The sequence below is a fragment of the Antechinus flavipes genome, chromosome 1 (assembly GCF_016432865.1).
Source record: "Antechinus flavipes isolate AdamAnt ecotype Samford, QLD, Australia chromosome 1, AdamAnt_v2, whole genome shotgun sequence".
Classification (NCBI taxonomy): domain Eukaryota; kingdom Metazoa; phylum Chordata; class Mammalia; order Dasyuromorphia; family Dasyuridae; genus Antechinus; species Antechinus flavipes.
Genome location: NC_067398.1, coordinates 340,806,738 through 340,833,857, shown reverse-complemented (window position 1 = coordinate 340,833,857; position 27,120 = coordinate 340,806,738). Strand labels below are relative to the sequence as shown.

Sequence of the window (27,120 nt, the reverse complement as noted above, 5' to 3'; positions counted from 1 at the left end):
TTTCTCATTTTATATGGTTGTTGTGAGATTTAAATGAGAAAAGTTATGAAATTTCTTGAAAACTTTAAAGCACTATATTAATATCACCTATGCGTATTATACAACAAAAGAAACTGAGAAGCAGTGGTCAGACAGGTAAAAGGAGAAACTGGAGAAATCAGGGTTATGAAAACCCAAGGAAGTGGGAGTAACCAGAGGGAGAGTCTGGTCAACAGGATCTAAAGCTGTAGTAGTAAAGAGGACTTCAATTCAATTATTAGATTTAATTATGAGAACACTGATAACCTTGAGGAGAGAAGTTTCTGCTGAATGGCATTGTCAGAAGTCAAGCTGTAAGATTTTGGTAAGAGTGGGAGATAGAGAGACAATGATTGTAGGACTTTTTTTTTTCCCTTTTCTTTTTCTGTAAGTGCACCTATGGTAGGAAAAAATGGTATAGAATGATAATTTGAGTGGTTGGTTTAGGTTTAAGATTGAGGGAAACTTACAGATGTTCATAGATACCAGAGGAGAGTTGGAAATTTCATATACTCGTTCTCTAACCTCATCAAAGGTGCCCTTAATTTTATACGAATAGGAAAGTATGTAGTATATAGTAGGATAATAGCATATGCATTGCTAACTGAGACTATTTTCTCATGATCATTGGAGAGAGGTGGTCAGAAAAGGAAAGGCAGCAAAGTTGCTCAGTAGATATACCTCTGGGTATGGAGTCAGGAAGATCTGAGTTCAAATATCACCTCAGACTATAAGAGCTGTGTGATTCCGGGCAAGTCATTTAATCTCTGTTTACCTTGATTTATTAGGGAAAGAAATGTCAAACCCTTCCCAGTATCTTGCCATCCAAGGAATGGGATCAGGAAGAGCAGAACACAACTGAACAATAGATAAAGAAGGGAGAAAGGAAGAATAAGAGAAATTATCAGTAGAAGGAATCAGTTTTGTCAACTGTTATAAAAGGAGGAGAGATTGGGGGAATAAAAAAATAACACAAGAGAGTTTTGAGGTTTAAATTGTGGAAAAGAGGAAGTTACTATGTATCTTCTTAGTAAAGTAAGTGTGATCCTCTGCTGATAGCAGGGCGGGTAGAATAAGGAGGCTCATAGAGAGAAAATAATATTTTTGAATTGCTCCCATGGGGAGTATGATAGACTTGTAGTTCACTCACAGCTAGCCACACAGGCAGTATAGCCTGTGCCTGTTGTGCCTAATGTGGCACTTGTATCTCCTTTTCTGTTCCTGGATTGATAGGTACCTCCAGACCTGAGCTTATACTAGCAGGTCTGGAATATTTTCTGGGAATGGGAAGGTGGAGGAGAGATGGCCAACATTACAACTTTGTGGCTGCAATTTCCCCTCAGAGTCCTAATGATAACCTTGATTTTGGGGGATATGCTCTTACTATTCTAAATTATTTAATCTTCTGAGCTCCCAGAAGTGTGCTTTCCCATTTACACAAATTCACTTACCATAACATTATTGATTTATATTAAATACTTATAAAATGGTAATTATTAAGAATATTTACAATTTGTTTATTAGAATAGAATATAATAGAATAGAAGATAAAGTAGAAATAATCATAACAGCAGAAGATAAAGAAAGGAATAGTCAAAATATAACAAGTTTCTGAGGCAGCTAGGTGGCACAGTGGATACAGAGTTGGACCTGAAGTCAGAAAGACCTGAGCTAAAATCCAGCCTCAGGCTTGAATACTTGTGTAACCCTGTTTGCCTTAATTTCCTCACCTGTAAAATAAGCTAGAAAAGGAAATAGCAAACCACCTTAGTATCTTTGCCAAGAAAACTGCAAATGGGAATCACAAAGAGTTGGACACAACTGAAACGACTCAGCAATAACAAGTTTACACCAAGGCACATGGATAGGGAAACCCATGACTATGGACGGAAGGCCTTAATGTCCTAGATCTCTGGAGGAAATTTGTATTATATGTAATGGCTTGACCAAGTCATTTCTCTGCTGTTTGGATATTTTTTTGGTCCTGATAACTCTCTTCCAGACAAAGCTGCTATTTTCCCTATTTTTGAGCTGATGAAACAGTGACAACTTTTTTTTTTAAAGCAATGACAAGCATTTTTATTAAGTCAGACAAGTGTCAAACTCCCCAGATTTTCTCTGGGGCTTCGAGGAGCTTCTTTTTCTCAAGTTATAGTTAGTGATGGGGCCATGAAATCTTCCCAGACAGATTTTCAAATAACTGCTTTGTTCAGTAAGTTCTTGTATAATTTTTTTTCCTAATTGTGTTCATTTCACTTTGTATTAATTCATATGTCTTCAAAGGGCTTTGAATCTGTCCCTTTTCTCATTTCTTGTGGTACAATAATATTTCTTAATATCCACATACCATAATTTATTTAGCATTTTTTCAATTAATGAGTACCCAGTTTGGTTCTTAATGATTTCAAATGTTTTAAAAATATGAATGTTAGTTTCTTAATTTTTTTTTTTTTTGAGAATTACCTGGGAGCAGCTAGATGGTGCAGTAGATAGAGCACCAGACCTGAGTTCAAATTCAGCCTCAGATATTAATTGTGTGATCTTGAGCAAGTCAGTTAACCCCCCCCCCCCAAAAAAAAAAAGAGAATTACCTGTTTATATTTTGTGATCATTTACTTATGAGGCTATGGTTCTTATTCTTCTTCATTAATGATACTTCATTTTGATTAGTCCAATTAGTTTTTTTAAAGACTAGTTTTTATTTATCAATTCAATGGAATTTTTTAAACTGAATTTTATTAATGTCTACTTTGATTTTCAGAATTTTTATTTCAGTGTTTATTGTTTTTTTGTGACTTTAAAAATGTTTTTCATTTTGTACTCAATTAAATGACACATTCTGTCTCTATTTCTTTACATAACTGTCCAGAGATATAAAATTTCTGCTAAGGACTACTCTAGCTGTTTCAAAATTTTTTTGTCATATTATAACATCATTTTAATTGTCTTTGATTAGTTTGTCCGTGCTTTCTGTGATTTATTCTTTGACTCACCAAATCTTTAGGATTAAATTAGTCTCCATTTAAATTAAATATGAGACTTTCTTTAAGGGCCTTTCATTTTACAATTTTTATTGCATTGTGGCTAGTAAAGGATATATTTAATATTTCTGTTTTTCTATACTTGTTTATGAACATTCTATATGTTCTCCCTGGACAGAATAGACACTACATTAATACCATAACATTGCAGTCACATAGTTTCTGGGAATGGGAAAGTGGAGGAGAGATGGCCAACATTACAATGATGTGGCTGCAATTTTCCCTCAGGGTCCTAATGATAACTTCTTGAGGAAACAAGAAATGGTGCTGGAGAAAATAAAGATAGGGGAAATAGTTGGACTAGATCAAGTACATAATGGAGGTCTGTAGTGGAAGAAATACAATTCTGGCAACAATGAGAAATTGATTCTCAGGCTATCTGAAGGACATAAAGATGATAAAAGTATGGGAAACACTCAGAGCTTATTTTGACATCTAAAATGGTCATGAGAAAATATTCTCAGCTAAAAATAAATATGACTACTTTCACATTTATATGAAATCTAGGGCATCCTTGATGAGACTAATGAATGAATGAAAATGCATTTATTAAATTCTCACTATGCACTAAGCGCTATGCTATGTGATGGAGATACAAATAGAAAAGCAAGACAATCCCTGTTCTCAAGAATCTCACATTCAAAAAGAAAAAGCAGTATTTTTCAGGGAACAGACAGATTTTGGGAAGATATTCCATGGCAGTCCATACCTTTACCATCACCTAATTTACTGAAATGTATAGATTACACATGATCCCACTCTGTTTATTGTTGGTCATTAACAATACCTATTTCTTTTGATACAAGGACAAAACCTGATTAGCTCTTTTCCAATAGAGCTTATTTATACAAGGTTGCTTAAAACATTTAATCAAAGACAATTTTCTTTAGCAATTCTTTGATTATTAATAAGAATTGGGTCATAAAATGAGTTTTGTGTTTCAGCACATAATGGAGTAGATCCAGTGCAGACATCAACTCATCTAGAGATGGTGAGGTCTTCTGGATGCTGCAGATGCAGATGGCATTGTGCTGATTGCTTCCAGTCCAAGATCATTGCAGAGGCAGTTGAAATGATTCATAGTCATTAAAAAGATTTTGGTCTAATTATCTATTCAAAGCAAAAGACACACAAAAACGTGGAGCAAGAATGCCCTTTTTTCAGAGTGTATGATATGTATCTTTATGCAGCCTTTAGAACTGATCTCTGATCTTTATGACAAATGAATATATTTTAAGAACTTGAAAATTGAAAAGGAGACTAGGCTGGATTGCCTTTGGGGATAGTGCAAATTATTTTGAATTATTCACCATCTTTCCCAGAAACAAAAACTCATTGTTTTAGTATTGCATCCTTTTGGCAATATTGTATGACTAGGAGTCCTGAAATGGCAGTTTCTGAAGAACTGGATCTGAGGCTTATATATAGGGTAATGAAGAGGTACATGATTAGTGTAAGGGATATCACTAAATAAATGTATGGACTTGGGGCAGGTAGGTGGTGCATTGGTTTAGAACACTAACCCTGAAGTCAGGAGGACCTGAGTTCAAATCTAGCCTTGGACACTTAATACTTCCTAGCTGTGTGACCCTGGACAAGTCACTTAACCCCAATTGCCTCAGCAAAAAAAGCAAAAAATAAAAAATAAAAAAAAGAGAAATGTATGGACTAGAAAAGAAAGTAGACTAGCCATATTATGAGAGCAAGGAATAGCCATTAGACAGATCTTATGCTCCGCTGGCTTCCTCTCACTGTCAAGAAACAGCAAAGAAGATTCTCAATCAATTGGAGAGAATCCTTGGGAACTTATAAAGAACATGGATAAGAGCTGTTTAGTATAGGCAGACATGGACAGTTACAGGGGTCCTCAAACTTTTAAAATAGGGGACCAGTTCACTGTCCCTCAGACTGTTGGAGGGCCTGACTATAGTAAAAACAAAAACTTTGTTTTGTGGGCCTTTAAATAAAGAAACTTCATAGCCTTGGGTGAGGGGGATAATCATCCTCTGCTGCCGCATCTGGCCCACAAGCCATAGTTTGAGGACTCCTGCTGCACTGTTGGAGGACTAACAATATGATGAGATTCTGCATCTCCCTGGAGTATTGCATTGGTGGTGATAGTGGGAATCCCCTTTAGTCCACCATAGAAATAAGAATAGTTTTGCATAATCAGAGATTGAGTATGTCTGGTAGATTTTGGGAACAGGTTTTTCCCAATATTCCTTTGGTAGGCAAATCCACAAGTTCATGTGTTATTAGGTAGAAGCCATTCCCTCTTTAGGATCAAGAAGGAATAGATGAGAATCATGATGGGGGAAGGTAGGCTTGGAATAGCTTTGTAGAATTGTCCAGAAAATTGAATAATTTACTACCTATGTGACCTTCAACAAATCATTTAACTTGCCTTGGACGAGGTCTCTGGGTTTTAGTTTTCTGATCTCTGACTGGAATTGGACAAGAAGTCTCTGAAGTTCATTCCAACTCTAACATTTTTGAACTTATGATCTTATTTATTCATTTATTCAATATGAATTAAATATTTAGTGTAAGAAGAACATTGAACTGCAATTGAGGGCTTTAAAGCTTAGATATTTAGATTCTTAGAGTTTACAATCCAAGAGGAGGAAAAGTCAGAAACACAGATAATTAATATTACATAAAGTTACATAATAAATGATTTTTAGAGGGTCAAAGGAAAGTGTTATGTAAATACTGAGGGGGAAAATACATGGTTGGGTTATAGTTCTCACAGATCATTTGACTTCCAGAATCGAGGATTAGAAGTAAGATGAAAATGGAAGGGGAGAGGACAGGAACATAGGCATCTAATCAGACTTCTCCATGCATTTCCAGCTCTACTTCCTCCACCTTCTTCATCATCCCCCTCCATTTTCAAGAAGAGGGCTGGGTTGACCCTATCCTCCCTCCCTCCTCTACTTCCTGCCCTTAGAGGATAAGTAGAGGGCTAACTAATGGGGAGGACACAATAAGGGAACTTGGACAAGGTAAGAATCCTAATCCTTTACAATAACCTGATATCTAAAACTCCACCTCCTAGCCCCACACTTCAGAGGAGCTTTAATTCAGCCCCTGGCATCCAGGTCTGCACTCTGCTGACTTTAGTTTCCTCTCTTTTCCTTCAGATGTTATGCCTGCTGTTCCTGACCCTTCCCCTCCTGGGGAGTTCAATCCCTCTGATTCAAGGTGATTTTCTCTGCCTGATCTTCAAGTACCTAGCCTTGCAATAATCTCATGACGAGGGAGACATATGAGGATGCTTCCATTCTTCCTCTAGGATGGGATGAGGAGTCCTCGGGGCAGTGGGAAACACTGGAAAACGGTGTTCCTAGCATATGGCATCAGAAAGGCACTCACATTCATTTCCCATCACTGATACTTATTAGCTGGGTGGCTCTGGGCACTTATTCTTTCTTTATGATTGTCAGTTTTCATATTTGTTAAATTACAATTCCTTTAATATCTATCTCACAGGGTTGTCGTAGAATCAAATGAGATTATATAGGTAATTCACTGCAAAACTCACTGAGCTATACAAGTGTCAGGTCCTTAACAAATGTTGTTGATCATATCATCATCATTAATATTGCTGATAGAATTCTTGTTATGGAAAGGAATGTGATCCCTCAGCTGAAACTCAGCAAATCATTTTGGAAGAAGAGGATGGTCCCTGCAGATGCGTGAAGCCTTTGCAGGAAAGCTGGATGTCCGAATACATCCTGGCACAGTCATTTTTCTCTCTGCTTAGACAGGGAACAAGTTGGCATTGTTGGAGGCCAGGAAGCTACAAAGGGGATGTGGCTCTGGCAGGTCAGTCTCAGGATTTTTGACGGTCTGTACTGGATGCACTTCTGTGGTGGCTCCCTCATCCACCCCCAATGGATACTGACAGCTGCCCACTGCTTTGGCACGTAAGTCTCCCCCTCTCCACTCAACTGGATGGATATGAATGAACCTATCATGGGAGGGAAGGAAAGTGGAGGCAAGCTGAGGGCTGGGAGTCAGGAAATCCAGATTTTCCTAGACTCTGTCATTGAGTCACTGTATAGCTTTGGATAAGTTGTTTACTTATTTCTTTAGATCTAAATTTCTTCCTTTGAATAACAGGGATAACAGTCCTTGATCTGGTTTCCTCAAAGATGAAAGTTGAGGGCTATGCATTTTTTAAACCAAAAAGCACCTTATGCTTGTGGGGTACCATCACTATTATTTTACTGGGAAACCCAGGAGAGAGAAAGAAAGGTGAGCTGGAAATCCTTAAAGCTTTAGAAGATTGTGGGAGGTCCAGAGATGCTCAGACCTTATGTCTGCAGGGATAAGCATCAGGGGATGAAGGTGAGAGAATTGAGTCCTGGGGTTGTTGAACTTAACTGTAGCTTCAGGTGTCTTGAAGGAACATTTCTTTCTCTCTTCCCCCAGCATTCCAAGGGAGCCTTCACTATTTAGGATCCAACTGAGAGAACAGCACCTTTATTATGAGGACAAACTACTGCCCCTGTCAAAGATTATTATTCATCCCAACTACACTTTTGTTAATCGGGGTTGGGATATCGCTCTGCTGAAACTGAAGAACCCTGTGGAGCTGTCCAGTCATATCAAGCTTATTAGTCTTCCTAATGCCACAGAGACATTCCCCTTGGATTCGGAGTGCTGGGTAACTGGCTGGGGGGATCTTAATTCTGGAGGTGAGCATTGAGAAGGAAATGGGGCTTCATGGGGCTTCTCCGATTCCTCTGTGCTGGTGCAGGACCAGGATCAAAGCTAAGCATGCTAATAACTGAGGGGGGGAAGGAGGGAAGGAGAAAAAGTTAGAATTCAAACTATTTCATAAGAATTATGGGTCCTTAGCTCCATGGACAAAGATGTCTCAGATCTGTGGTTCCATCTCAGACTCCTTGTTGTCTGTGTCCCACATCTCTCTTTTTAGAAGTATCTTTTTTTTTTTTTGTTTTTGTTTCCTGAGGCAATTGAGGTTAAGTGAATTGCCCAGGATCCTACAGCGCTAAAAGTGTGTCACGCCTAATTTGAACTCCTGTCCTCCTGACTCCAGGGCTGTGCTCTATCCAGGAGCCACTTAGCTGCCTCTTCCATGTCTCTTATAGCAGCAGGCTGAATGGGTTGGAGTTAAAAGAACCTGTGTTCAAATGTGGACTGTGCTACTTATTAGCTATATGAACTGATGCATCCTTTTCTGAGACCCAGTATCTTTGTTTATAAAACGAGGCTATTGAATGAATGAATTCATGAATGAACAAAGCATTTATTTAGCACTTACTAGTTTCCAGGACTGTGCTAAGCTTTGGGGGTTAAAAAAAAGTGAGACAGTCCCCCTCCGTGAAGAAATTACATTCTAACAGAGGGAGACAATACATTATTATCATAGAATTTACATAGCACTAAGCTTTGTGAAATACTTTACAGATATTTCATTTCATAGTCACAATCTTCATTTTACAGATGAGGAAATTGAGGCAGCCAGAAATTAAATGACTTGCTAGGGTCACATAATTAGGAAATATCTTAGGTCACATTAGCACAGTCCTTTCTGATTTCAGATACTATCCACTGTATCTATGGTGCCACCCAACTGTCTTAGATGGGTCAAGGTAGCCAGGGAAGAGACTTTAGGGCTGGAGAGTTTCAGGGATGGTGAGCTGATTAATAAGATAGTTAATTGACTCCTCTGTGACCTCCTATATGATCTGGACCATCACACAGACCTGATGATCTCTTGTCCCAATTTCTCATTCCCCTCTCCAATTCTTTCCAGAAGCCAGGGTAGTACTCACTCCTTTGCCCAACTCAACATAGCTTATTGTGCATCATGGCACTTGGGTACCAGTTCCCCCAGAATGGAAACATTGTCCCATAAATTGGGACTACCCAAGCTTACCCCTCCAGCACAGAGAAGATGGGCCTCAGATTTGGGCTCCATCCCAGCTCTTGGTTGCCTGGTCCTTAGACCCCAAGGAGAGATGCTTTTAATCCCTGGGATCTCTTCTTCCTCTCTGGACCAATATTCCACTGTCTCTTTCTTCTGCAGTACACTTGCCCCCACCCTACACCCTGAGGCAGGTGAAAGTGCCTTTGTTGGATACACATTATTGTGATGAAGAGTACCACAAGGGAACACGCACTAGCTCGGATATGAAGATAATTAAGGATAACTTTCTATGTGCTGGCAAAACCCAAGTAGACTCCTGTCAGGTGAGAGACTCTGGATGGCTCCCTCTCATCACAGCCTCCCCCTTCCCTTCCTGTTTCCACCTCTACCCCATTACACCTCAGAGTCCCCCCCCCCACTGAAAACTTTGGATCATGCTAACAGATGCTCTCCTGTTTTTTAGGGTGACTCTGGGGGCCCTCTGGTCTGCAAAGTTGGGGACTCCTGGAAGCAGGCTGGGGTGGTCAGTTGGGGATTAGGCTGTGGCATTGCCCACAGACCTGGCCTCTACACACGTGTCTCAAGCTTCGTGGGTTGGATCAACGAGCATATTTTCCCATGCTTCCCTACAAGCCCAATTAATGTCTAATCCCAGACAGTCCCATTAAGTCATCCCAGTTCCTATACTTCCCTGTCTCTTTGACCCTGTGTCTTTCTGAGCCTTTTCTCCTTGAAGCTTCCTTCTCCAAATCACAGTCTCCTCTTTGATTGCCTCAGAAGCTTCCCAGTCCTAGACACATGGGGTCTACTTTCCTGCTCTTTCCATGACTCCCTCTGTGACTCTGGACAAGTCCTTTCATGTGTCCTTCAGTTTCATCCTCTGAAAAAATGTGTTGAGAGTGTGATCAGTTTTCTGGGGTTCTGTCCTCCTGCGAGTCACTCCTATGAGTGGTCTTGTAGAGGTTGATGGATGGGGCAAGAAAGAAAGAGGGGAAATGGGTTCCTTTATATGCATCTCATTAAACTGTCTGCAAACCCATCTTGTTCTGGAAGCAGTACTTTCTTTGGGTGGGCTCAACCTGTGAGCTTGTTTTTCCACTGTTATGGGGTCCTCTATTAGGGAAACAGTTCTATCTCTTCTCCCTGATCAATGGGAATTAAGGGATATCAAGAACAACTTTCCACAATCAAAAATAATCTCATTATCTAAAAAAAAATACAACATATCTTTGAAAGATAAATCACATGTTGAGTGATTTCAGTCACGTCTGACTCTTTGTAATTTCATTTGAGCTTTTCTTGACAAAGATATTGGAATGGTTTGCCATTTCTTTCTCTAGTTCATTTGACAGATGAGGAGAGGCAAACAGATAAAGTGATTTAATCCAGGATCACACAGTTAATAAGTGTCTGAAGCCAAACTCCAGGAGAGACTTTCTGACTCCAGGCCCTGGAACTTTATCCATTGCACTATTTAGCTAACTTCTATCACATGCGCCTGCCCCAGATAACCCAGAGTACCCCAGGAATAATCAATATGGAGCCATGGCAAAAACTTAGCCACAAGAATCGACAAAACACCAATTGTAGCCACTATTCTTTATCAGATTCGCTAAAGAATTCAACTCAGCTAGGACCTCCTCAGCAAGATACCTACAAGCAACCCCTATATCTTCTACTCTATGTAGCTCAGCTCTCTGGACATAAATTGAACTGTAGCTAAGTCCTGCAGCTAAAACCTCAACTATCCCTAAGATAAAAGATAAAAAGAAAAGAAAAAAAATAAGATTTTTGAAAAGTTTTAAAGGGGGAAAGTGAAGAAGAATATGGAAGATATGGAAGATGTAGTAATGGATGTCAAAAGTTTGATTTGAAAGAGTTTCATGGAAAGGCTTGGCCTTAGGGCCTGCTTCCTAACTCGATGGCAGCCCACACAGCAAGGAAACCCATTTCAGGGAAAGGCTCCTGGAGAGAGAGAGAGAGAGAGAGAGAGAGAGAGAGAGAGAGAGAGAGACAGAGAATGAGACAGAGAGGGAGAGAGAGGAGGGAGGGGGAGAGAGAGAGAGAGAGAGAGAGAGACAGAGAGAGAGACAGAGAGAGAGAGAGAGAGACAGAGAGAGAGACAGAGAGAGAGAGAATGACTTGGGTAGGATTACCTAGCTAGTAAGACTGCGACGTAGCATTCAAATTCAGTTCTCCCTGATTCTATGTCTAGAGCTCTACCCATTAAATCACCCAGCAGCTAGTTATTGACCTCAGGGTAAGTTCTTAGCCTTTAAAAGCTCACTGTGGTGGAAGGTACAGGAGAAGTCCTAGTCTCTCCCCTTAGAGCAGGTAGGTAGGAAATGGAAGAGGATTGATGACCTAGGTCCTGCTTATGTTACAGTTACAGTCTGTGGGAGATAATCAGAGTATAAGATAGAAAAAGTCTATGCTTGTAAAAGCTTTGCGACCATAGGCTTTAATGGGCTGAGAAACTCCTGGGAACCCAGTCCTGGAGGAACTTTTTTCTTCCATCCCTTTCCAATTGGGGGCTAACCTGGCTAAGTGTGGAAAGGCTGTATCCTAGGAGATTAGTTGCCAAATGACAGACTGATCTGGGTCATATCAACTCATGAAACAATGGAAAAAAGAGATAACCCAGTTCAGAAATAATATACTCATCTATGTCAGCCATATTAAAATTATTTTAGATGTATGTGTATTGTATATGTGTATATATATGTGTATATGTGTATATATATATGTATATGTGTGTATATATAAATGTATACATAAATATATCCATGTTTAACTGTAGCCTGCTTGGGGAAGGTTTGGGGGGAAGAAAGTAAGTGGAAAAAAAGAATAAAGTAAAAAGTCCACAGCAGAACCTGTAAGGAAGCAAAGAAAAAATGGACACTTCTGAATATGTCTTCTATTATATATGTGCTTTCTTAAAATGGAAATTTATTGTTAGATATTTTGAATCCCCCTGATGTTCTGCTGTGTATCTAACAATATTTTTTCTTTTTATGCCTTTCTTTCTCTTTTGTTTTTATTATGTATTTGTTTTGAATAAATATATTTAATTAACAAAAGAAAGAAAAAAGGAAATAATATATCAAGCATTGGGTTATTAGAAAGGAGTGTTAAAAAAAAATCTAACTACTTGGTTCCAGACCTGCTGGTGCCAAAACAGTCTTTTAAAAAACACTATGAACTATTAATACTTGCAAATATTTTTATTACAGTTTACAAATTTATTTTGAATTATTAAATATTGAAAAATAATTTAAAATCTAATGCTTCCCTCAAGCTGCATTTACATCTACCTGGGTCTGTAAAAACCAGGTTAGAAGTTTGCTGGTTTCTGAAAGCTTTAAACTTTTTCAGAATACATAAAAATAAAATCTAATAATTGATTATATGTTTTTTATTTAAAGGGGAAAATGAAGAAGTACTTTTCTTTAAAAATTTCGAAAAAGATTTCAACTCTCTGAAGCACCCACCCACACCCATCTACCCACATTCACCTCTAAACCTTTCACATTTTTCACTGCAACTTAAAATGGTACCTGAACTTTTAAAGATACTGTTTCACTATATGTCAGATAGCTTAGTTTTTGACTCTAATAAAAAGAGTCAAATAGTCAAATGGTTCTAAAACTTTTGTTTTCAATGTCTTTATAGTATTAAAAATTATTGAGGATATGTCCAAAGAATTTTATGTGGATTATATTTATATATATTTACTATATTGAAAATAAAAACTAAGACCCTCTGAAAGGGTTTCAGAGACCCCCCAAGATTCTCTGAACCACACTTTGAGAACCAGTGTCCTAAAGAAATGTGAAATAAATGCTCACTAATGAATGCCTAACTCACTCTCTACAACCTGGAATATAACAACCCTCTGAAAGTATACAAGTATAAACTTCTCTATTGCAGAGTCACACAGCCCAGCCCTCAATCCGTTTCCTTGGTATAGGATCTGGGAAAGGGGAGAGCTGAGTATAGGTGGCAATACTCTTACAAAGCTACCTGGAGAAAAAATGGCTTTTGGAAGAGCAGTGAGTTTTAGGAAAACAGATGGCCTCAATTCTGAGAGAGGGAAGGATATTTAATTAAAATGAATTTAGACTAGATCAAGCTCTCTTTAAATTATGTATTGCGATTCCATAAGGGATCATGTAACTGAATATGGAGATTGCAAAATATGAAAATATCCATCATCTCTGAAAAACATTGAAGATGCTCTATGTTCTGTAGTATCAAATGTTCTACCAAGATTTAATTATAATTATATTATTGTCTGTCTGAGGTCAGATTTGAACTCAAGTCCTTCTGACTGCAGGGCTGGTGCTCTATCCACTGAGCCACCTTGCTGCCCCCTAGATTTAATTCTTTATATAAAAATAAACAAGCACATCCATTTCATTAGTAAGCAAATTTGCTTCCATTTTAAATAAATGTGTACCAAAAATTGTTTTAAAATAAATTTATGATTTATTATCAGTAAATCAATAAATGTTTGATCTGTATATTATTTTATATATCTATGTACCCTGGGATATATAAAAATTTCTTAGACAAAAAAGGGATCATGAGTGGGAAAAGTTTAAGTTGCCCTGGACTAGATGATTTCTAAGGACTCTTCAAATGCTAGTAAAACAATATTCTTGTTTAACATATTTTGGATTACTTGCTGGCTAGGGAGAGGGTAGGGAGAAGGGAGGGAGAAAAAAATTGGAACACAAGGTTTTGCAAGGGTGAATGTTGAAAATTATCTTTGCATGTATTATGAGAATAAAAAGCTTTATAAAACAAACAAACAAAAAACAAGGTTCTGGGCTGTCTCTCAGAGGTCCTCTTGTACATTCCCTTGGGCCACCATCTACCTACCCAGGGTTCTAGGGGTACACCTGAGGTGTTGAGATTATGATTCTGTAATACTATTAAACAGACAAACCTTCTATTCTAGTGTTTCATCACTGTCAACTTATAGTTATTGACACTCTAGTTTTATTTAACTAGCTTTTACAAAGTTAGTTACTACTAGCTTTCAGAGATAGAAAAACACAAAAGAAATAGTCCTTGTCCTTGAGAAACTTATATTCTACCAGGAGATAAAAACATATACACTGAGAAGCAACAAGATAATTGAGGAAGGAGGTAATGCTAAAAACTAAAAACTAGGGAAATCAGGTGAAATTTCTATTTGGAGGTAGCACTTGAGCTGAATCTTGAAGGAAGCTGAGGATTGAAAAAAGGAGGTTTAATTAAATAATTTCTAAAGTCTGCTAGCCTGGATACTTCTGGCTTTAAGTTCTGGTGGTGAGCTGGGGAGATGGTGATGGCTACTTTTATGGCCTTGGAGTCTATAAATGTACTTTGGTCCACATTGGGATAGTTCTCCCTGGCCATCTCCTTCTTCTCCTGATGACTAAATAATTCCATATTTATCCTAAGTTCAACTGAGCTTTAGAAATTGTTCTTCTCCAGCAGCAGAGTTAGCCAGGGGGTCTTTCTTGGGTTTATCTCATAGGGATATTGACTTATCATATATACTAAACAATCATGTTTATCATTTTATCCAGTTCAATCCAATCCAACCCAGTCCAAACATAGGAATTCAGTAAGCATTTGTGAAGTGCCCACTGGGCAAGGAGACAGATGAAATGAGTATAGTTCTTACCTTATTTAAAAAAATCTTACTTAAAGTAACTACAAGTCTTATACAATGGGCATATTAGTCAGCCTCATATAGTGGGAAGAGCCCTGGAGTTAGAGACAGAAAAATTATAGATTTGAAGTTGGAAAGGACTTTAGAGACCATCTGTTTTACAGAAACTGGACTCACTTAAGTGAGAGTAAAAGATTCAACCAAGGTCTCACATGTAATAAGTAATGGTGGAATTTGAACCTAGCCCTCCAGGTTCCATAGTGCTCACTCTTCAGTATCTTTTTTTTTATATTACAAAATTTATTTTATTAAAAAAAAGAATAAGAAAAAAGAAAAACAGAAAAGGAATACAAAACAAAATGAAATAAAACAAAAGAGAACATTGTCATGTGCTCAGGAGAATATCAGGGAGTATTCAAAATATATAGCAACAAATTAGCAGATCAAGAAAGTATATATATTAGTAGAAGAAATTATATTCATGAGTGTCCATCTTTTCTTTACTTCCTTGTAAATTGTTTTTGTTTTCTGCTGTGCTTCTTATTTACTTTATTCTTTTCCCTCCTTTTTCATCTTCCCCACTACTCCCAAGTAGGCTGTAGTTAAGACAGAATATATCTATGTATACATATGTAGATATATACATATATACACACACATCTGCCCCTTCCCCTCCCACATATCTTTCCTATCTCTGCTGACTTTTTGCTTTAATTCTGCTCCTAACTTGCCTTGCTATTAGTTAACCTTCTCCCGCACTCATGGATCCTTCCTTTGTCTTCCCTAATTTTTTGCTTCCTTGTCTTCCCATCCCCCCTTTTTCTTTATAGATTTTGGAGGGTGGTATATATATGCATATATGTAGGGCCTATTGAACTCATTCCCCATGTGAATAGGTTTTCAGAAATATAAGCCCTCCTCTCCCCTCAATGCCTCTGTGTCTATTCTTCCTGTGCACCTCATTTACATAATGTAATACTATTTTTACCTTAACTCTGCCTCAGTCTTTCTTTTGAGCTGCCCTGTTGTTGATGTCATTCTTTAACATATGGTATTCATTTTCCCTGTTAAAAAACACACAATTTGTCCATGTTGAATTCCTTGAAACTGATCTTTGATATTGGTTCCTATATGTTAAATTTTCTATTAAGTTCAGATTTGGTTGATAGAAAGTCTCGAAAGTCGGCAAATTCATTGAATGTTCACTTTTTTTTCTAGTTCAGTATTATAAGTAATTTTGCTGGATATGATATTTTTGGCCACAGATCTAATTCTTTTGATTGTCAGTAGATATGAATTCAGGACCTGTAGTTTTTTATTGTGATTATGATAAGTCCTGTACAATTCTAATTATAGCTCCAGCATATTTGAATTGTTTCTTTTCTTGTTTCTTGCAAAATTTTCTTTTTGATTTGGGAGTTTTGAAATTTGACAATAATGTTCTTATGTGTTTTCCACAAAGGATCTCATCGAGGTGGTGATTGGTGGATTTTTTCTATTCCTACTTTCCCCTAATGTTCTATCACTATAGGACAATTTTCTTGGATTATTTCTTGCATTATTGTGTCAAGATTCTCCTTCTAGTCACAGCTTTTAGGTAGTCCAATTATTCTTATAATTTTTCTTCTTGATCTATCCTTTAGATCTGTTGTTTTTCCTATATTTCACATTCTGTTCTATTTTTTCAATTTTTATAAACTATTTTGTTATTTCTTGTTCTCTCATAGCTTCATTAACTTCCCCTTGCCCAGTTCTAGTTTTCAGAGTTATTTTAATTTTTGAGACTCTATAGCTCCTTCTCTAATTGGTTAAATTCCCCGCCCCCTCCAATCTTCTTGTTTTTCCTGGATGGTTTTTATTTATTTATTTTTAAAAGTTTTTCCTCAATGTCTCTCATTTGATTTTTAAATTCATTTTTGAGTTCTTCAATAAATTCCCTCTGAGCAGGGAGCCATTTCACACTGCTCTTTGGGATAGAAGCTTTTTTTTACTCCTCTGAAGATGAACTCTGGTCTTCTCTGTTTCCATTGCATGTTTCAATATTGGTATTCTTTCTTTGCTGGTTCATTTTTAATAAGTATTAGTGTAAGCACCTCTAATCATGGAGTGGGGGGGGGAGGAATGGTATCTGGGGCTTCCCTTCAGCTCTCCCCTCTGACCAGGAACCCCAAATCAAGAGTTCCACTCTCCAGCAAGTGCACAGCATCCCTGCCCCACTGCTTTTGCACTCACCAGGTGCTGGTTCCTTCTTGCCCAGGGCTGCATCCTTGCAGCACAGCTGGATCTGATATTCCTAAACAGCCAAGGTTTCCTCAGTCTTCCCAGACCCAGACCCTGACTCCAGATGGTGAAAGTTTCTGTGGTTCGAAGGAGACTTCAGTCACACTCTGCTAGCTCCGGGGCTCCTCACTTGTTTCTACAGAGCTAGCCTGGAGGTGTTTGCACTTCACACAGAATTACCCTGACCTGGCACCTGGAGTACCCCTGTTCTGCCCAAGCTTCCTTGATTTTTCACCAGTCTAAGTTTGCCCTGAGGTGCAAATCTGTTCTATTTGTGAGGGAAATCTGGAAAGCTTGAAATTTACCAACCTACTCCATCATCTTGTCCAAATCCTCCCATTCACTCTTCAGAATCATGCTGTTTCTTTGTATTAATTTGACCCACGATTCAACCCTAATTCTGTTTCTTCTTAGCTGGTTGACCATGAGCAAGTCACTTCTTTATTGATCTTATTGATAGGTGAAAGACTGATTGTTAAGGACTAAATTGAACACATCTAGACCATCATTGTTGATGTCCACTTAAGGTTGAAGATTTGTTCAATTATTTGTTCTAAGAGATAAGAAACTTGTGCAAGCGTGCCAAGGGCTGGTGGAACGGACTCATATCTTGATTCAAATGACGTTAGGGACTTATCTTTCTTTTAGACCACTTGATGTACCGCTAAGAGGGTCATGACATTGTGAATGAAGATGTCTTGTTCTCTTTACTTGATGTATGCCCTAGTAATCATATAACTATCATGAAACTGTTCCATCTCATCATATCAAGTCTATAACTAAGATAAGAGCTGGATTACTCAGTTTTGGGTTCCATTTTGAGCAATCTCTTATGGAATAGATGCAGTGATATGGGTTAAATGATTGTATGTCTAAGTAGATAGAAGAATTAGTTTCCAAACAGGCCAAATGCCCAAACTCAAAAAGTAGTTATTAATTGTTCTATGTTGGTTTGGAAGGAGGTCTCTGTAGAGTCCTATGGATTTATGCCAAACATTTTTGTCAGTCAGTCAATAAGCCTTTATTAAGTACTTACCATTGTGCCAAATGCTAAAGATTCAAAGAAAGGCAAAAGTGGTTCCTGCCACCCAAGAACTTATGTTCCAATGGATGAGAGAATAGGTAAACAACTAAATGTACATGAAATATATGGAAGGTAGTCAGAGAGCAAAGGCTTTGTCATTGAGGGGAGGGAATGTGGAAAGACGTCTTGCAAAATGTGGCATTGGAACTGAACCCTTAGAAAAGGATAAAGAGGTAAAGAGAACATTCTAAGCACAGGGGACACTCAATCAAAGGCAAAGAGTTGGGAGATACAATATTGTGTTTGAATAACTACAATTAGGCCAGGTTAGCTGGATAGTAGAGTGCATCTAAGGGAGCAAAGTGTCAGGATACTGGAATAATAGGAAGAGTCCAGGTTAGGAAGAGATTCAAATCCTAAAAAAAGTGCTTATATTTGGGTTCTGAAGGGAATAAAGAACCTCTGGGGCCCATGAATAGGGAGTGACATGGTTAAGCCTAAGTAATTGAGTGGAGGATAGATTGGAGTGGGAAGGTAGTTGAGTTAGGGACACTAGTTAGGAGAATATTACAATGATCCCAGTGAGAGGTGATGTGGGAATATATATAGTTGTAAAGATGGAAAGAACAATAGTTGGCAAAAGGTTGGATATGTAGGAGAAGTACTTTCCCCCTGACATTATCTCCAATTTATTTTGTGTATATCATGTTTGTACATAGTTATATCTCCCATAATGTACTCCCTGGATATTGAGCTCCTTGAGATCAGGGGCCATTTTTGCCTTTCTTTTTAAACTCATTGCCTGGCACAGAGTAGGTGCTTAACAAATGCATGTTGACTTGACTTGGTGAGTGTGAATGAGTTGAGGATGAGGTTATGAAGCTGGGTGATTAGGAGGATAGAGTTGGGAAGGTTGGAAGAAGGGAGAGTTTGTTGGGAAAGATTATAAGTTCTGTTTTGGAAATGCTGAGTTTGAAATATTTATGGGGCATCCAGTCTGAGGTGTCCAAATTATAGCTTGGGAGAGAGAATACACGTGTACACACACGTGTGTGTGTGTGTGTGTGTGTGTGTGTGTGTGTGTATACACACACACTCACATATGTATATATACAAATATGTATGTAGATATGTGTATATATTTATTTATCTATCTAATCTGTGTGTATATATTTGTATGTGATAATCAAACCTGTGGTGTTCTCTTCTTTATAATATAATATGAAGCAGGTTTCTTGGGGAGGTAGCCCTAGTATCAGTTCAGATCAATAATCACCCCAAATGCAGCCAGGGATTAAAGTACAGTCTTTTATTGTATCTTATCTCCTTCACTTGGGACTCGGCTAGTTTTCTGGAGGCCTCTCTCTCTCCTTGGTTCCAAGAGCTCTTGCTGCTAGTCCTTTGCCTCTGCTCCCTTCAGCCTCCAGCCAGCACAAAGGTGGAAGATGGAATGAATCTCTCTTGCCTCCGAGAGAGGGACGCTCCCCTCTTAATTTTTTCAGCTGAAGTCACTTGACTGGCTCACTGAAGCTCTATTTATGTTCCTTCTCCGAGAGAGGGATTATGGGTTTCCTCCCAGAGTGCTCTCTGGCCCTAAGAGCTTCTTGCTTATATGAGCTCTCTAAAGGTGTGAACACAAGCATTGTTTCTATCAGTATTAGCGACTTATCATCTTGTAAGTATTCTCCCTAAGGTGTGAACCAATAAGCATTGTATCAATTCCATTGAGTTAACACTAGGATTCTAACATCTCCCTTGAGTTATCACCTTGTTTCAAGTTGAGTTAACACTAGGATTCTAACAAAACCCATGTAAATTGATGAGATCACCAAGTAAAAGAATTGATGGGGGAAAGGAAAAAGGTCTCCAATCAGACCTTTGGGATATATCCGTGGTTAATTGGTATGACTTGGTGAAAAAAAGCAAAGAAAACTCAGAAGGAGGAGTTAGACAGATAGAAGGAGAAACTGTTACAAAGTCTGGAAACAGCAGCCACTAATTAATTAGTTAACCAAAATGTCACAAAGCCTAGAAATGAAAGATAGGAGAAGGTGAACAGCAATATCAAATGCTGCAGAAAGGTCCAGAAGAATCAGGACTGAGGAAATACCATAGATTTGGCAATTAAGAGATCATTGGTGCCTTCAGGGAGGTTGTTTTCCATTGAGTGATGAATTAGGAAGCCTGAATTCAGAATGTTTAGAAGAGAATCATAGGAGAGGAAGCTGAGGCACTTAGTGTAAATGACTTTTTCAAGAATTTCAAAGATTTATTCCTAAAGATGAGAGATATAGGATGATAGTTACCAGAGATGTAGGATCAAGGGAGGGTTTTATTTTTATTTTTATTTTTATTTTTTTAGGATTGAGGAATCATGGACATGTTTGTAGGCAACAGGGAAGTTGATAGGAAGAAATGGAAGATTAGAGAAAGAGATTGAGGATTATAGTGGGAGCAATCTGGGAGAGAAATAAGGAGGGCATGGCCACAAAGGTTCAGGGGAATAAAGGAGCAGATAGAAGGAGGAGATATCTGAATGAAGAGAAGAGGAGAAAAGAAATCTCTCCATGAGTGGTCCATGAAGGCATCTTTATAACCATCCAATCCAATCCCTTCACTTTACAGATAAGAAAAATAGGGCCCAGAGAGATGAGTTTATTTGCCCCAGGATCATGCAGATGAATAGCAGTCAGGATTGGAACTCAGGTCCTCTGATGGAGGCTGCAGTTGCTGCTATCACTTCTCAGATTCCTAGAATTCTAGTCTCCCATAGTGCCCCTTCCCCAAATCCTGTTCTAATCAAATCAATGTGTTTGGAAACTCAATACAGTGGCCACATCTTCACTGATATTTCTGGAACCCATGCAGTGTGTGTGTGTGTGTGTGTATGTGTGTGTATGTTGATAGTATGGTAGCTATAGAGGAGAAAGTCTCTTCCCTAAAAACTCTCTCAGTACATATAGCTTTGAGGAGATAACTAATTCTACATTGACACTCTGTCTGACTGTCTTTGTCTCTGTCTCTGTCTCTGTCTCTGTCTGTCTGTCTCTCTCTCTGTCTCTGTATGTCTGTCTGTCTGTCTGTCTCTCTGTCTCTGTCTGTCTGTCTGTCTCTCTCTCTTCTCTGTCTCTGTCTCTGTCTCTGTCTCTGTCTCTGTCTCTGTCTGTCTGTCTGTCTGTCTCTCTCTCTCTCTCTGTCTTTCTCTGTTTCTCTCTCTGTGTATCTTTCTCTGTCTCTCTCTCTCTCTCTCTCTCTCTCTCTCTCTCTCTCTCTTTCTCTGTCTCTCTCTCTCTGTCTCTCTGTCTCTGTCTCTCTCTGTCTCTGTCTTTCTCTCTGCCTCTATCTCTGTCTCTCTCCTCTCCCCCCCCACCTCTCTGTGTCTCTCTGTCTGTCTCTCTCTGTCTCTCTGTCTGTCTTTCTCTGTCTCTCTTCCTCTCCCTCTCTGTCTCTGTCCCAGGAGTTAACTTCCTGGGAGGTAAGGGTACAGTGGCACCCCACTGTACAGACGACTGGGCCTGGGGTCAAAAAGACCCATCTTTCGTGTCCAAATCTGGCCTCAGATACTGAGGGCCAAGTCACTTAATCCTGTGTACTTCAGTTTCCTCTTCTAGAAAATGAGTTGGAGAAGGAAGTGGTAAAGCACTCCAGTGTCTCTTCCAGAAAAACTCCAAATGGGGAATTGGAGAGTTAGGCTAAATCTGAGAGATAAGACATAGTTCTCTGTTCAAATGCCATTATTTTTCCTTTCCCTTAGGGATGGGAGCAACTGGAAGCAGTTATGTCAATGACTCTAGGGAAGTTTAATTTCTGACTTGAGAGTGGTGTTTAGAGATAGAATCAAGATAAGGCAGAGTCAGAGATAAATGTCTTCCTATCTATAGGACTGTTAGAGTTTCTTGTCATGGGGTAGAGGGAGGGGCATGTTTGTAACTAGCACAGAATAAGTCAGTAGATAGAGAAAATGAAAAAGAGAGAGACAGAGAGACAAAGAGAGAGAGACATAGGCACAGAGAGAGACAGAGATAGAGATAGAGATAAAAACAAACACATAGAAACAGAGACAGAGAGAGATAGAGATAGAGAAAAATAAAGACAAATCAGACAAAAGGGAAAAATGAGAAAGAAAAGTAAACAAAAACAGAGAAAATAGTATGTTCCAGTCTGCATTCATTCTCCATAGTTCTCTCTCTGCATGCAGAGGGTATTTTCCATTTCAAGTCTATTGGCATTGTGTTGGATCACCATGTTGCGGAGAAGAGCTAAGTCTGTTTTAGTTGATCATCACACAATCATGTTGTTACTGTGTACAATTTTCTCCAAGTTCTGTTTACTTTACAGTGTCAGTTCATGTAAGTCTTTCCAGGAAGAGACACTTTTCTAAGGAATAATTGAGGGAAATTAGAGTAAAGTTCTCTGGTCTATCCACTTGCCATTTTGCTTTTCTATTTGCCTGGTTGTGCACTTGTATGTCTGCCTTTTCATAAAGCTGCCCATTAGTTACCTGTCTTTCTCTTCACTGACCAATATTACCTTCTGATTGCAGAATGGTCCAGAAGTATTGGGACTAAGAAAATGCTATAGACAATTTGGAACTATGCTCAAAAAGTTATCAAACTGCGCATACCTTTGATCCAGCAGTGTTACTACTGGGCTTATACCCCAAAGAGATACTAAAGAAGGGAAAGGGACTCGTATGTGCCAAAATGTTTGTGGCAGCCCTGTTTGTAGTGGATAGAAACTGGAAAATAAATGGATGCCCATCAATTGGAGAATGGCTGGGTAAACTGTGGTATATGAATGTTATGGAATATTATTGTTCTGTAAGGAATGACCAGCAGGATGATTTCAGAAAGGCCTGGAGAGGCTTATATGAACTGATGCTGAGTGAAACGAGCATGACCAGGAGATCATTACACACTTCAACAACAATACTACATGATGATCAATTCTGACAGAAGTGGCTCTCTACAACAATGAGATGAACCAAATCAATTCCATTTGTTCAATAATGAAGAGAACCAGCTACACCCAGAGAAAGAACTCTGGGAAATGAGTGAACCACTACATAGCATTTCCAATCCCTCTGTTTTTGTCTGCTTGCATTTTTGATTTCCTTCTCAGGCTATTTTTACCTTATGTCTAAGTCCTATTCTTCTTGTGCAGAAAAATAACTGTATAGATATGTATACATATATTGTATTTAACATATACTTTAACATATTTAACATGTATTAGTCAACTTGCCGTCTAGGGGAAGGGGTGAGGGGAAGGAGGGGAAAAGTTGGAACAAAAGGATTTGTAAGGGTGAATGCTGAAAAATTACCCATGTATATACCTTGTAATTAAAAAGCTATAATAAGAAAATGCTGTAGATTCAGCAATTAAGAAATCATTGGAACGTTGGGGAAGCTAATTTCTATTAAATGATGAGTTAGGAAGCCAGAATTCATAGACTAGAAAAGAATCAGAGGAGAGGAAGTTGAGGCACTTGGAGGCCCAATCTCTATGAAGAATTGCAAAATCTTGAGTGTCCCACCCTGCATTGTCAGGGACCTCAGAAGCCATGTAGTCTGTCCTACTGATTCCTGGAATAAAAGTCTCTTTGAAATATTTCCAACGAGTGGTCAACTATAACACTGTAACTAAAATACTTGGCAGATTGTGATAATGACAAGATAGATTTCCTGGCGAGACTGTAAGGAATATTCCCCTATTTAAATTAATACTATTTTAAGCCTGTGGGATAATTGAAAAGAAGCCATCGCTTCTCTTTATATTTTCCTTCCATTTAGTAGCAAGTGCCGTTCTAAATGAATGCTTTTTTACTTAAATCTGTGTCTACATGAGAAGGGATAAAGAGAAAGGATAGGTTCATAAATAGATAAGACCTTTGGAGGCTGGAGATATAAGTTTTGAGGTTCATGTGTTTGAGAATGTTCTCTACTAGCTACCTGATCTGTACAGTGTTAGAACAGCCTGTGGGGTATAGAGCAATCAATTAATAATTATTTATTAAGCACCTACTGTGTAGCTGGGAAACAAGTAACCAACATGGCTTCCTGATTTGTCCTGTTTATATAGGAAAAATCTTATCTGGATGGAAGGTAGCTAGGAGACATACTGGATAGAGTGGTGAACTTAGAATAAAAAAGGCCTGACTTCAATTCCTGTTTGGGATATTTATTATCTGTGTGACTTAGGGCAAGTTATTTAACTTTTTTTCAGCCTCAATTTAATCATCTGTTAAATGGGCATATTATTAACACCTACCTTCCAGGGTTGTTATGAGAATAAATAAGGTAATATTCATAAAATACTTAATAATACATAAAAATTAAGATCATTGTTGTTCAATTACTTTTCAGTCAAGTCTGACTCCTCATGACTCTATTTAGGGTTTTCTTGGCAAAGATACTGGAATTATTTGCCAACTCCTTCTCCAGATCATTTGATAGATTTGATAGAAAATTGAGGCAAACAGGAATAAGTGACATGCCGGGGTCACACAGCTAGTAAGTATCTGGATTTGAACTCAGGAAGGTGAGTCTTCCTAACTCCAGGCCCTGCACTCTATCTACTATGTCACTTACCAATCCCATTTATTATAATTTTAAATTAATTTATTAATTATTCATTAATGGTTATTACTGATAACTCTTTTTAGTCAGTGACATTTTACTAGTTTTCCTAGCATTTCAAGGATTCTAGGATGTTAGTGATTGTCAGGGAAGCAAGCAATAGTATTTTATACTATACAAAATTCTATTTAGTTATTAGTGTTAATATTTGTACTTACGATCCTTGTGTTTTGTATCTGATGAGACAAGGAAAGGAGAAATAGAAGGAGAGAACAAAGTAGGTTACATTCTAGATAGTTTTATAAATTTGTTGTGCTTAATAGAGATAGAGGTCTGTCCTTATGGCCTTTACTGGACTATGTAAAACATTTATCTGAGAAATTTCAGTCCAGAGGCTCTTCTTTCCACACAGGTGTCATTTGTTCATAAAGGCTTTCTTGGCAAAACAAGAAGAAATGATGTCATTGCTTTTTTATGGTCTGAATTTTTAATTTTGCTCATCTTTCCTAAATGTGTATGTCAGAAGTGAAGTATACAGGTTATGAATGACCTGTATATGTAGGTTATATTTGTTGCGGTGGATATAGTATAGTCCTGAAGTCAGGTAGACTCATCTTCCTGGCTTCAAATCCAGCCTCAGACACTTATAGGGATGTGGCTCTGGGCAAATCACTTACCCTATTTGCCTCAGTTTCCTCATCTGTAAAATGAGCTGGAGAAGGAAATGACAAATCATTCCAGTATCTCTGCCAACAAAACTCTAAATGGGATCATGAAGAGTCAGCCATGACTCAACAACAGCAACAAAATATGCGTTATAGTGTCTTAGAGTCCTCTCCCCCTTTCCTAAGATATAATGACAGAAAATTATTGGAGCCTAGAAGAGTCCTAAAGCACCATTGTAATCCTCCCTTCTAATGCATATATTTTCAGACTTTTTTCAATGTATCCAACAGTTGTGCTGTTTTTTCTTTCTAAAAAAATCCTACTTATCATATGGGGCAGGAAAGGGTAGAGAAAGGGGTATTATGGTGATATGAGAAACAAAAAATATCAGTAAAAGTTTATAGAAGATAAAACATAATAATCAGTTATAGGAAATTGGGAAGTTATCTTTCACATTGTGGGTAGAAAAGAATTTTCTACTAGGCACAGGGAAAAGAACATTTAAAAAGACAATAGAAAAGTAATATTCTTTAAAATTAGAAAAGTTTCAAGATAACCAAAATCAGTGCTACTAGAATTAAAAGAAAATATATGAATCACAAAAAAATCCTCAACAAAAATCTGATATCCAAAATCCATATGGAATTAGAACAAATCTGTGAGATTAAGAGTGATAAACAAGCAGTCAAAAGATATGAATAGACAATTTACAAAAGAAAAAAGTCAAACTGTTGGAAGTCACTTGGGAAATTATTCACAGTCACTAGTCGTCAGATAATATAAATTAAAACAATTCTGATATATTGCCTCACACCCATCAAATTGGCAGGCATGATAAAAAATGAACTAATTCAACAAGGGAAGGACTCTGGTAACTCATTACAGGTAGAGCTATGAATTGTTTCAATCATTTGGGAAAAAAATTTGGAATTATGCAAGAGAAAATTACTAAATTGTTCTTACCGTTTGATTCAGTGATTCCTCAATTAGATTTATGTCCCAGAGGAATGATAGGAAGAAAGGTCCTTTCTGGACCAAAAAATTCTGAGCAACAACTCGTTTTAGTGACAAAATTCTGGAAGCAAATGCTGTGCCTGACAAGTAGAGAATATCTGAGAAAATTATGGAATATAAATATGAAACTCATAGCTTCTGAGCTTATTCTCCCAAACTCCACTAGGACTTACATATTGGGTCCCCAAAAAACACTATTGTTTCTTTTCTCTTTTCTTCTTATTTCTTCTTTTCTCAGGAGTAGCTAGAAGAGACTGGGTGGTGGTTTTTCTAGTATTATACTTCAGAAGTACTAATAGTGTTCTTTCATTGATTATCTTTTTATATTTATTAGTCAGCTTGACTCAATTAGTTTTTTATAAACAGGTTCTAGGATACAGATAAAACTATATGCTCAGCTTTCTTCTCTTATATCACAAATTGTATTATGGAGTGGCTACTTTCCTCTATGGTTCCCATCTACTTTAGCAATGAACTTCTTATTGATGGGAATCAACTTCAGAGTAGGAGTTTGTTTTATTGGTTCCTCTATCTGATCTACTATGTCCCTAGAATCATAACCATGGGATATTACAGGCCAAGTAGCTACTCAGGAACCAGGGAGCTACTGTTCAGAATTTCTCATGTTTTGTGGTTTTCTTGATCTATAATGGTTTTCAAAAGAGAAGACTCTGTATAAGGTTGAGATTTCAGAGGCATCCAATACTATTTAAGAAGTTAAGCTGAGTTATGACTACTGACTATTGCATATTTGATGGGATTAAAATGGAGATATACAACCGAAGGCATGTGAAAGAGTTAATCAGGAACAGTGCAAACCAAACAAAATCTGGAGTCAGGTGGGATGAGGTGGTAACTAGGTCAAGTCAGGAGGAGCGAATCAGTGACTAGAAGGACCTGGGCTAGTTGAGGAACAAGAATCAAGTTAACAA

General features: G+C 38.0%; 1 protein-coding gene across 1 annotated transcript; it reads left to right on the top strand.

Annotated features, from left to right (window-relative positions):
* Window positions 1-6,198: 6,198 nt before the first annotated feature.
* Window positions 6,199-10,000, top strand: LOC127543367 (tryptase beta-2-like). The gene is made up of 5 exons (XM_051969396.1): window positions 6,199-6,263; window positions 6,826-6,988; window positions 7,497-7,762; window positions 9,121-9,284; window positions 9,425-10,000. Exons 1-5 carry the CDS (start codon window positions 6,203-6,205, stop codon window positions 9,608-9,610), a joined length of 840 nt encoding a protein of 279 aa, XP_051825356.1. The 5' UTR covers window positions 6,199-6,202; the 3' UTR covers window positions 9,611-10,000.
* Window positions 10,001-27,120: the final 17,120 nt, after the last annotated feature.